Below are 12419 nucleotides of genomic sequence, written 5' to 3'. Positions count from 1 at the left end.
AGTGGCACAGTTTTTGCAGTTTAAACTTGTGAAAAAACTCCTTGTCTCTTCCAATGTTTACATTAAAACCTATGGACGTCCACGCAATGCAATAAAAGGGCCTATGACTTGTTTTTGTTTTGTTTTGTTTTGTTTTGTTTATAATCTAGACATCCTACAAAACCATATCAACTAATGTTGTTGTACAGTTTGTCCACAGAGTGGCAACCTCGATCTGCCTGAGCTGAATCTGATGTGACTGCCTCAGGCTCCTGTCAGCCCAGTGCAGCTCTTGGTAAGTTCTCACATAAGACTCAGTAACAGCCGGTATTCATGTGTTATTATACATTCTCCTTCACTTTATCCTTTTATCTCCATCTTCTCCCTGTGGGAACTGACTGAGGAATATCAGGCCTTATACCAGCGAACCCCTTTGGAAACTTTAATCTCTCAAAGATAGACTAGAAGGCAGGTGATCAAAGCAGCCACAAAAGTCTATTTAAACAGGTGTTGCTCATGTCATACATAATCTTCATACTTTTATGCTCATTACTTTGACTCTGGTTAATGAAGATCTAAACAAGATGTGCGTTTTCACAATACATATTGTATGAACAACATTTGAAACATGCTGCATAAGTTCCATTCTGGTTAAGTGGATCAAGTCGAAAGTTGATCCAGACTAAAGTCTATTGACTAAGCTGTAGTGTAACTGAATATCCAGATTATGTAAGGGTCTGCATGTTCCACTGTCATCAGTGCAGGTTTGATGTCTCTAAATGCAGTCCGCATAAACCCACATGTGTAGGGATATTGTCCGTGTGCTTTGTGCATAGTGACAAAATGCAGTGCATGTGTTTTAGAGCACTGAGTGTCACTTCTCTCAGGGGTGGTGAAGCTGCTTGTGTTTTGGCTGCGGAGGGAAGGAGGTTGTCACAGCAGGGACTTGTGACCCCGTGGAGCTGAACAAACTGATGCCTGTGGTTGTGTCCGGACCGTGGCTCAGTGGCGGAAACCTGAGTGGGCTGGACGTTGTGATAGCGCCCGCTGTTTGCGTTATGTAAGGCACAAAGATCAAGTCAATAATAGTGCGTGTGTTCCAGTACGAAAGAGAGAACTTTTGCAAAAGTGAAAGAGAGACCTCAAACACCAAACCTGAATGTGACATTTGTTTGGAAACAATCTGACATGCAAAAAGCTTTTGGTTTCAGCCGTTTTGTGTGTCTATAAGAAGCATCAGTAAAATCTTGGAACGGGATCAGAACAGAAGTCCTTACTTGGCTTTTTAAAATGTCAACACCTAATCTTGGTTCAAAACCTTATTATGTAGCTCATTAATAACTTTATTCAGAAATGGACATTGATTTGACCTCGACAAAGTAAAGGTAAGTAATAAGTGGACAAGAAAAAGCCGTAGGTAAGGTAATGCTTAAATGTCCTCTGTGTTATTTCATTAAGACTTAAGGACCATTACTTGTTGGCCTATTCCAGTCATTCCAGCATGCCTGTTGATTAAAAAAGGAATTCTAAATGCTTTGAGAGAGCTATGAAACAGTGATTGACACCTGAGGAGACGGGGTAATGTGGCCCGAATGACTGACAGATTGAAAACATCAGGATATTATCGCAGAGTGGAGGGAGAGTTTTGACATGCTTGTGGGCTGGTTTATGCATATCTGCCAGCGTTAAACACAGAGGGAGACAGGGAGAGAGAGAGTTGGCACAGGGATAGGAAAAGAGAGAGAGAAAGAGAGGTCAGGTTGAGTCTCCAGGGAGGGCCCTTCACAACTCAATATCTAGGTCCAGGGTAAACTACTCAAACCTGTTTCACAGCTGCTGCACTCTGCATGAGAGGGCATCACAAAGCACAAGACACTGCACTTTTACTGCTCTCTGTAGATGCTGAGGCTTTGAATCCTGCAATTGAAGAAAATGGCAGTAAGTAGCAAACTTATTTGTCCACAATTTGTCCTCATTTGCATATCATAGTTGTTTATTTTCTTATCTGTTAGCTTTCTTTGTTTTTAAGATAGATCTGAGCAAGAAGCGTTTTTACTGGAACAATCATAAAAAGCAAGCAGAGGAACAAACCATATTTACTCTTAGATCATTGCATTGCTATACATTTTGCACACACTAAAATGCTTTGGCAAAATTAACAGTGACTTCCAAGATGATACCATTAATTTTCAGCCTTGTAAAGCCGGGCACTGATTAGTAGCATGTTCAGCGCTAATACTACAAATGTGTTAATTATATTAGCTCCTGCTAAACAGATGCACAGAAATATTCATCGCTCGTTTCTTTGCCAGAGGCTATTATTTAACAGGGCTGTTATTATAATCACCTCTATTTAATACAGCAAATGGCTGCAGTGAAAATGACAGGCCTCTTGGTGTAAAGAGCTTCGAGTGCTCCATGAAAGTAGAAAAACGGAGACAATTTTTCACAGAAGTGAGAGGCGGATTTTAGCAAATGACAAATAAATGAACAAATTTCCCGAAAAGCATGAATAAGTATGTTTGTGAAGCCGCTCATTCATCCTCAACTCAACCAAACCTCGTCGAGTTAACAATTTAAGCTTCACTGCAATGAATAAGTAACAGTGATTTTATTTTGTTGCATCAACTTCCACCCTGATCCACTTTTTTGTGCTGTTTTACGTTTGATTTTATTATTGTATTTCTGTGAAGCATCTTTGAGTGTATAGAAAAGCGCTATACAAATAAAGTATATTATTTATTATTAATCCAATCCGACTTTATTTAGAAAAGTACTCTCAAAAACAACAGGTGACCAAAGTGCTTCACACAAATTCTCCACAATATAAAACACATAGTAGCACAAACGTCAACTCTCAGCCAGATTTCAAAGCCAAAGAGAAAAGGCGAGTTTTCAGCAAAGATTTAAAAACAGCAAGTGAATCCCTGATAATTGAAACCCCATATATAAAAACATTGGGGTCACATGAATGGTCTTTAGATTTCCAATACAAGCGCTCTAGAAAGGCAGTCCTGCGCCAAAGATGGAAATCAAAACAGCAGGTTTTGAACTTGCTTAAGGAAATATCCTTTTCTCTATTTCTAAACATTACTCTGTTTTATGCTTAAGGTGTTAAGGTTCAGGTGTTTGTCTATGTGTAAAGCTTGTGGCATCAAACAGAACCAAATCTGGGGCAATGCACATCAAATATTGTCCTTTTAAAAAACTTAAACTAAACCTTTATTTGCAATCAGAATATTAGCCTGTAATTTCCCTTGGCAGATTTGAAAGACTGATGAAGGTGAACTCCAGTAGGACAGTAAATACCCCATGGTTTTATTGTGATGTAATTACTTTATTGAATTATCATTAAACCTAAGCCCGCAACTTACGTAACAGTCACGGCCGCGGCTCCAGTAAAAATACATGTCGCTGATCGTATCTTTTGTGTTAAGCTATAGTATGTGCGGTGTGCGTGTCGATGACAGCCCTCCTAATTTCCAGGGATCTTCTTCAAAGACACTGGATGCACAGATGACGAAACAGGCTGAGTGACAGTGACAAATGTGGCCACATAAGACAATGTGGCAATCTGCATCTCACCCAGGGACGACAGTTGAAAGCTTTAGAGCTAAAACTGGCACATGTACAGAAATATTGATGAATGCGCATTGTCCCTGTTCAAACAAATGACTAAAAATATAAAATAAATGCTAATGCTGCCCAATCAGAGCCATGTACACTCAAATGTGCATAGATAGAAAAGGCCACTTCCTTAAATGCCATGGTGGATTTTTGTTTTTGCTATTTTTACTTCATGTTGTGCTGATGGCATGTATGACAGGTGTATCGGTGGAGAAATGAGTGGCAGTCAGTTAAGGAAGTATAATTCAGGACACTTCAGAATTTTCTCCCATTTTCAAGCCGTGGAAATCAGGAATAGTGAAGCATAAACTGCTTGCTGCTTCCCCAACTCATTTCTGACTCTCATATCACCTCTCACACATTGCAATTCTTCACCTAAATTATACGCACATTGTGGACACATGCAGCATTGTCAGATGGTGAAATGAATCAGGGAGGACCACCATAAAAGTGCATTGTGCCAATTTAAACTCTTACTTCCACAGAAGGAACTACCGGTAATGAAAATGCACTAACAATATGAAAAAATGGCTACCTCAGCTTTAAATTTCCATTATATCATATTACAATTAACATTTTTTACCAGAGATTTTAATGCAGCAATTTAGCAAATACATTTTCTAACATCTCATGTTTCTTGAATTTGTCTGTCCTCATTAAAAAAGGGTTTGCACTCTCAGACTAAGTAGAACAACACCTTTCCTCACAGCATTTGATCCGACAGGTGCATCTCCAAATGTGGCCCCTGATCTGGCACCATCCTGTGCAGTTATCATTTACATCACCACGGGTCTAGATTTAAACGTGCCACCGAGTGCCCCACTCATCATGAGCACCCATAGCACAGTGACACCCACTCCTCATCAATAAGGCCTTTTTGTCACACTGGCAGCTCAGACCTGCACTCAAACAACACAGACATTTAAAGAGAAGCTGTCACTCAAAATGTTTTCAGTTTTCTTATTGAGTAGAGGTAGTTTGTGTGATAAGGCAGCGCCAGCGAGTATTTATCGATGGACTTGACTGCATGAGCAATAGGTCAAGTGGGCTTAGTTGTAGCAGTGCTAATACCAGTAGTAGTAGTAGTACTGTAGTAGTAGTAGTAGTAGTAGTAGTAGTAACGTGATCCGATCGTCCTCACTGTAGCCTTGTCCCTAGGTCTTTTACAAAGAGCCCCATTGAGTTTATAGCAGGTAAGATCTTTATAACATCCTTTGACCAAGTCCTGCAGTGCCCGATCATTGCTCCTCGATCGGGTTCCTCCCCGATTCTGGCGACCTGCCAGGAAGCTCACACCTCACCTCACACCATCTGAACAGGCCCTGGTATGTGAGGCGGGTTCGATGGCAAACAACATCCTGACAGTCAACAGGAGCTTTTTTCCCCTATCTGGATTACTCTGGCTATAGCATCTCAAAAAAAAGCAGTAGATGTTGTTGTATGACTCATTTTCACCCCAAGAACTGGATCAATAGACCAGCTCTGATCCCGCTAAACTAAAGCAACCATCAAAGCAGTCATCAATATACAGTCGGTATATATACAGATATACACTAGGCCTCTTAATACTGTGGCCCCAGAAGAAAAAAAGAAAAAGAGATGTTTTGTGTGTCACGTAGTGCTTGCTCGATTCCTGTTTGTATATTGTTTTTCCTTTTTATTTCAGAATTACTTTATTGATTCCCCGATTGGAAATTTACCCCAGACTGCCTTCTTCTTCTTCTTCTTCTTCTTCTTCTTCTTCTTCTTCTTCTTCTTCTTCTTCTTCTTCTTCTTCTTCTTCTTCTTCTTCTTCTTCTTCTTATTCTTTTGATGGAGGTTACAGTTGCTATACACACTTCGATTTCAAAGTCTCTCTGTGATCAATCAGCTCTAAATGTTGGCTTGCCCCAGAGCCCCAGTCAAATAGATGTCATGAGAACATTATGTTCTTTGCTCCACAGGTTTCTGCTGCTCAGGACCTGGATGAGCTCTGTTACCTGTCAGCGCAGTCTCTAACCAGTCTGAAGGTGTCTGAACACTACCATGTGCTCAAGCTGCTCGGGGAGGGCTCCTACGGCAAAGTGATGCTCGCTGTGCACAAGAAAAGAGGTCAGTGCCAGGATCAATGCAGAACGGTATAATACATAACACGGCATAACAGCATGTCACAACATTGAATAGATTTTATTACGTCAGGGTTGGAATTGTTCCCTAGATCCACAACTTTTTTGGATCCAAAGTATAATCTTTATTATTTGTTTATTGTGAATGTGAGACCTGAAACGGTGCTATAACAGCCTGGCACTAAATGAAGACTAACCGAGGATTGACCCCGGTTTAGACCACAAATAAAGCATGCCCAACCAGGACTTTACGAGGACTTTGTCCGACCATGCTTTCACTAGATCGCCAAAGAGCCTCAAGAGCATATGGTTGCAAATGTCTGCTCTGGACTGACAACCAATTCTTCATCGCTCTAAACTTTCCTCCACTCTATCTAATATATTATCATAGTGAATTATCAGTATCATTTAGATGAAGATGCTTTTACAATTCATGTTTAAAATTCTGAATAATCACTGAATTAATCACCATTTAAATGCCAGAGCCACAAAACCTGTTGCTACAGCATTGTTTGTTTACTCAGTATGTCACTTACTTCTACATCCTACAGATTCCTCTCCCTCCTAAATGCCAAGAGCAGATGTTTCTTCTACATGTGTTTCATATTTATAGACACGCTGTGAAACTCCTAAACTTTATTACTCAATCCTAACTGTGAAAAGTTTGATATCCGGGACATGGCTCGGATTTCCCCCTCTCAAACGGTCCGTGTTGTAGAAGCAGGCGCTGCTCCGATGTGACGACAGAGGAGGCTTTTAAGAGTGTTCGCTTAACCTTTTGCACCCCTGTTGCAGTAATGAAACATTCTGCGGGATTGGGTTTCCTCTGAGAGGTAACACGGTCGGCCCATAGGGAAAGTTATATTCGTTCACAGTGTCAATGATGGAGACACTGACAAAATCTGAGCATATATTTCCATATATTACATAACCACCAGGGCAGGCAAGCCAGAGAGTTCGGCTACATCTCGAATGACCACAATACAACAGAACAGCATTTTCTTCATTACTTTATATTTAGTGATAGATAAATAAATAAACACAAAATAAACAAGCAAACAATTTAGCGCACTTTGAGATCTTGCAGCTCCTAGACTCAGCACATTTAAGTGGGAAGTACGTGGGGTGGAGAAACATCCATGTCAAATGGCGATGTTATGTACAACAGCCTTTTCCTACAACTAAATTCCACGGCCGGGAAGGGGCGGTTGTGGGAGACTGGGGGTGAACATGAGCTTTTGTTTTGGTCGCGTTCATGCATTCATGCAATGGCGAGCGAGTGCTGACCATCGCCACAGCAGGACTGTAGGCGATTATCTTTCTCTCGGGACACGAACATTGTTTAGCTCAAAGTTTTTAGTTTGACCTGTGAAAGCCTACAATGCGTAAGAAAGAACACAAGGCAGCGCGGTGTAAATAAGCAAATTAATGTGAGGCTTCCGTCAAAGCACTTTTTTTTAAAGGGACAAGATGCAAGTTGGTCATTTTATACTCACTACTGCCACCTCAGGTCTTATGTGTAACTGCAGGTTCTATATTAAGCTTGTGCACTTCAGACCCGAATTAACACCTTTTTGAGTGACAGTGCAGGATTTTAGAGGCAGTTGTGGTGAACAGGTCTGGGCTTATTCTACACCTTAGGACATGGCTGGAGCATGTAGGGGGAGGAAAATACTTCATTTGAACATTTTTAAACTCTGCAGAGTCCCTTTTAGCAACGCCCTCTCGCAAGTGGCGCAAGCACATAGTGCAACAGCTGCGTCACTCGGAAAATAATCATAGTGTTTAGAGTTTGCGCTGTCCTTGCGCCAGGCACAAGATTTGGCCCTTGAACTTGTGAAATATAATGTAAAATGTTACATTTTCCTCACTAACTATTGGTTGATATGCATTAAATAAGTCAAAAAGTTGAAACTATGATCAAAATAACCAAACAGTCATTTTAAGTGATTCTGTAACTTCTGGACACACATAAAAAAAAAAACCAACTGAAAACAGTTCCGCAAACCCTTTTTGGGTCCCAACCCACTTCTATAAGAAGTAGTCTATAATGTTGTTTAAGGAAGGTGATTTTTTAAAGTCTTTTTTTTAAAGATTTTTTAAAGTTATTTTTTCTTTCTCAGGATCCCCAATGGCTCTGAAGTTCTTCCCCAGAGAGACCACAACACTCGCCTCTTTCCTGCGTGAATACAACCTGTCGCTGTCGTACTGCACCCACCCCTCCCTCACCCGAGCGCTCGGCATCTTCTTCTCCACTCCGGACTACTACGTGTTCGCACAGCAGGCAGGGCTCTACGGCGACCTCTACAGTGTCATAGTGTCAGAGGTCAGTAGGCCTATGTGTGGAGCTGTGAGCTTTACTTATTCTTTGTTCAGTCACCCTGAATTGGTATAAGTTTCTTTTCCCGCTCTTATGCCCTTTTTAGGAACATGCTATTCATTATGTCTATGGTCCTTGTCGGGCTTCAGTTCTTCTTGTCCAGACAAAGTATGCAGTAAAGTAGAACTAGAGGATAGCGCTCAGTGCACCGTACTTCTTACAGCAGTGTTATTACTCCTAAGGCAGCTTTGCTTTAGGCTGTGGGTTAGAGCTAAAGCAGTTCTAAATGTAATATCTCTTTCCATCAACTTCATTATATAACATGTACTGTCACTGTCATCTGTTGCCGTGTCAGTAGCTTATTCTCAAGTACAGATTTCAGAACCTCTTCCACTCCGCTGCTGGTTAATGTGAGCCCAGTGGAATATAGTGTAGCGGTTGATAAGAGTTCGTCCTCTCATGTTGAAGTGGTGCTGCCAGTAACTTAAAAGCTACAGATAAGCCGCCCTTTTCCCTCTGAGTGACTGGAGAGAACGTGACCTAAACCAGGGACTTCCAAAGCGTCACCAGCTTTTAGTGACGCACATCACCTTGGGATAGTAGTGCTGGGATTTGTATTTGTGTGGTGTTAATTAGTTTCCAGTGAATTAAATTAAATTGTGAGAGGCAGACGTTATCTCATTATGTTGTGTTTTTCCATGATTACAACATGTACTAAGTCGTGGATTAGCAAAGACACACTGGTTTGCTGATAATAATGGTTCAGAGCGGTCACTAGATTGATAAAGGAACATTATAAACTTTATGAATCGGCAATAAAACCCCTTGGTCAATAGGAAAACAATGTTGAGTCTGCAAATTGAGGGTTCTCTGATCTTTTTGGGACTGGCGACCCGCAAGAGTGCATTATTTAAGAAAGGGTTGGTAGAGTGTTTTTTTTTTTATTGCCGTTGTTTCCATAAATTGTAAAATGATCCTGCGGCTGAAGATATTTCAATATTTTTTGAGCCATCCTTCAGTTTGAGAATGGTGGCATCAGTATTACTACTTTTTTATTACTTTCTTGCGGTGGCACAGCGGGTAGCACTCATGCTTCACAGCTAGAAGGTCCCAGGTTCGAGCCCCAGGATGGATGGGGCCTTTCTGTGTGGAGTTTGCATGTTCTCTTCATCTCTGCACAGACTTCTTTGGTAACACTTTATAATAACGACAGTCGCGCAGATAGTAGCGGGTCGTCTTGTGACCGGAGAGTCGACGGTTCGAATCCCGAAGGTGCACATTGTCATTGTGTCCTTGGGCAAGACACTTCAACTGCCTTGCCTCCAATGTCTGCGTACACCGGTGTATGAATGAGAGAGTGAATGGGTGAGTGCCTAAAGCAGGTAGAAAGGAGCTGTGTAAAATGTGACCATTTACCTTATTTAGACTTAATAATGATGAGTTAAAACTTAATTCAGCATGAACAATTAATTAGTTAAGTGTGGCTAACACTAAAAACTACTTAACAACGAATAAGTGAAGTATGTGAAGAACTATTCATTATGAGTTAGGCATTAACTGTAGTAGTTCAATAGTTAAGTGTTAGTCACGCTTAACTAATGAATTGTTCATGATTAATTAGTGTTAATTCATCATTTACTATGGCTAAATAAGGTGTAGTTATTATAAAGTGTTTCAACAGGTTGTACAATACAATAGGTCAGGATGGGGTGAATGAACAGTACACAAAAAAATAATATATATTGTAACGTGATCGAGTGTCTGGAAAAGCGCTAATGTATTATTTTTATTATTACCATTTAAAAAAATAATGAATAGACTATAACAAAGTGTAATTCACAAAGTCTGTTAAATCACAGGGATATGATTTTACCATGAGTAGGTCTGTGTGAGTGTGAGGGAGGAGCAATTTTAGTAGTTTATGGATGGGGTGTCTTGTTGTACATGCTGTACTGTATGTGTGTACCGTATGTCATGTTTTGTAGTACTCATGTATGTTCTGTGTTGGTGGTATCTTTTTACCCCATGGGACTGCGGATGGAAGTTAGCTCTGAGCTAAATCCGGCATATTTACAGCACTAGTTGTCTGGTCATTAATGTGCATTGGTCCCATTGAAATAAATGAATTGATTAAATGAAAAATTAAATGAAAATGGCACAAAATAGTAATATGTTTGTGATTTGTATGAGGAAATAAAACTCTCAAATATCTCTCTCAAGATGTCCTCCCTCACAGATGCATACTTTGCTCAGTTTGTAAATGTGTCGTTGCAGGTTGGCATGGAAGAGGAGCGGATCCAGCGGGTTATGGCGCAGCTGAGCGGAGCCGTCACGCACCTCCACTCCCTCGGCTTCGTTCACCGCGACATCAAACCAGAGAACATCTTCCTGTGTGACAGCCAGTGCAGCTGGGTCAAACTGGGCGACTTCGGTTTGGCGCGGGCCATCGGGTCCACAGTGCGCGCCGTGTGGTACGAATCCCCCTTCTGCACGCCCGAAGTGGAGCCGGCGAAGGAGGCGGACAAGGAGTGGGAGCGCAGGCAGGCGGCGGGCATCGAGGAGGAGATGGAGGACATTTGGATCACTGTTGAACCCAGTATTGATAGCTGGGCTTTAGGAGTGCTCACCTACTGCCTGATCACGGGCTGTTTCCCTTGGGAGGAAAGCACCAGTGATGACCGTGGCTACCGGAGATACAAGGACTGGTTTGAGGCAGGGAAAGAGTTCAATCACGCTAAAACAGACTGCTATAGAACCATGGAGGCACAGCACAGGGACAACCCGCCTCCCGCGCAGTTCAACGGCATCAGTCCCCTCGCCATGGCCCTGTTTAAGGAGCTTCTCGTCCCGGAGCCCAAACAGCGTGGCAGCCCCGAAGAGATCCTGAGCTACCTGGGCGGCCCCTGGCTCATGGACAGTGAGCGGGAGCAGAGGAGGAAGGCAGAGGAGGCACAGAAAGAAGCCAGTAAGATCAGAGAGACTGGAGTGATGGAGGGGGAGCTGCTCAGGGAGGGCAAAGGCGAGAGATAAACTTATGTCAGATTTAGACATATAGACTGCCCGGCCAAAGAACGATACTACCTGAACAGATGTGTAAGAGCCTCATATTGGATTATTACAGCATGTTCCGAAATGAAAAGAAGTGGTTGACAATCTGACCAATAAAAAGTTCTCTGTGCTGGCCACTTCTTACGTTCATACAGCACACAACGTCGCTGAACATTTTGCACATATTCAATGGGTTCTTACCATTTTCTATAACCTCCGTTTGGCCTGGCAGTGTATTTTGGTCCGTTATTTAGATACTACTGTCCACTAAGGTGCTGTATTTTCATATTTTTTTTATAATCCTTGTTTATATATGTGTATATAAATCTCTATGTGTGTGTGTGTGTGTGTGCGTTTTATTGAAACAATCTTGTAAACATTTAAAGCGTGAAGTGCCTATTAAATTGTTGAGATGGCTGCGTAAACGAAACACCCTTTATCAAAATGTCACCCGTGCCACAGAATACAGTTATAGAGTGGCATTAAAACTCTATGGCGCGAGGACGGATCTGGTTACGCTGCGCTGCTGGCACTGCAAGATCCACCCCACCGCAGTATTCCTCCTCCATTAATACCCTCCTGTGTACTGCATCTCCATCAAAACAGGCCGTGCACGATATCGCTGACCTTGTTTTGGCGGAAAAGTGACAGGTTTATTTGTGCAATGGAATAAATGAATAATGAAAAACCTCTAAAGATCCTGTATGATTTGAGTGATATTCTGTAACCCTTCACAAACGCTTGACCACCTCCTGCTGATGTCATGAGGTGGTGATTTTATGTTTACCTTCACTGCACTCATTCGGAGCTTTTCTAATGGCTTCACTCTCCAGTCCAGGTGTTTTTGTGCACCTGTTTTCCATACATACAGCACACCCAAAACATGAAACACCTGTCGCTAATGTGCCCAAAACAATATAAACACCTTGATACGTTCATACACCCTCGCAGGGGAAAGTCCGGTGAAGCGACAGGTGCAGCACATCAGAGGATCTAAAAGCGGATCACACAATTCATCCAAGCGATATGTAAAACTTTATCTCGATCTGTTTAATCCTGTTGATACAGTCTGTTATGACACTATACATCAACACGTTTCAGTGTAGTTTCAAATGAGAGGAGGATGGATACAACTGAGTGAAATGGACGGACGTGCTGACAGTAAAACAAAGCATGAGTGAACTTTGAACAAGACAACTGCTCCATATCTGTCAAACGTGTTAAAAACTGCTGATGGCTGGTGTAGGATAGAGGTCATGGGGCAGAAACGTGACATGGACAACACTGCAGGACCAGAGTAGATATTTTGACCCAGTTTATGGTCATTTTCTCTGTAATTA

The 12419-nt window shown here is 41.8% G+C and overlaps 1 protein-coding gene across 1 annotated transcript; it reads left to right on the top strand.

Moving 5' to 3' along the window:
* Positions 1 to 187: 187 nt before the first annotated feature.
* Positions 188 to 11369, top strand: sbk3 (SH3 domain binding kinase family, member 3). The gene is made up of 5 exons (XM_079561832.1): positions 188 to 274; positions 1813 to 1917; positions 5550 to 5697; positions 7835 to 8037; positions 10306 to 11369. Exons 2-5 carry the CDS (start codon positions 1912 to 1914, stop codon positions 11059 to 11061), a joined length of 1113 nt encoding a protein of 370 aa, XP_079417958.1. The 5' UTR covers positions 188 to 274; positions 1813 to 1911; the 3' UTR covers positions 11062 to 11369.
* The last annotated feature ends 1050 nt before the right edge of the window (positions 11370 to 12419 follow it).

This window comes from Gobius niger (assembly GCF_951799975.1).
Source record: "Gobius niger genome assembly, chromosome: 8".
NCBI lineage: Eukaryota > Metazoa > Chordata > Actinopteri > Gobiiformes > Gobiidae > Gobius > Gobius niger.
The sequence above is the reverse complement of the archived record's forward strand: the minus strand, read 5'-3'. Positions and strand labels throughout refer to the sequence as shown.

Coding starts and splice junctions, on each gene's coding strand:
- sbk3 (XM_079561832.1), top strand. Junction 5,698..7,834: donor CGCTGTGCACAAGAAAAGAG/GTCAGTGCCAGG, acceptor TTTCTTTCTCAG/GATCCCCAATGGCTCTGAAG. Junction 8,038..10,305: donor ACAGTGTCATAGTGTCAGAG/GTCAGTAGGCCT, acceptor GTGTCGTTGCAG/GTTGGCATGGAAGAGGAGCG.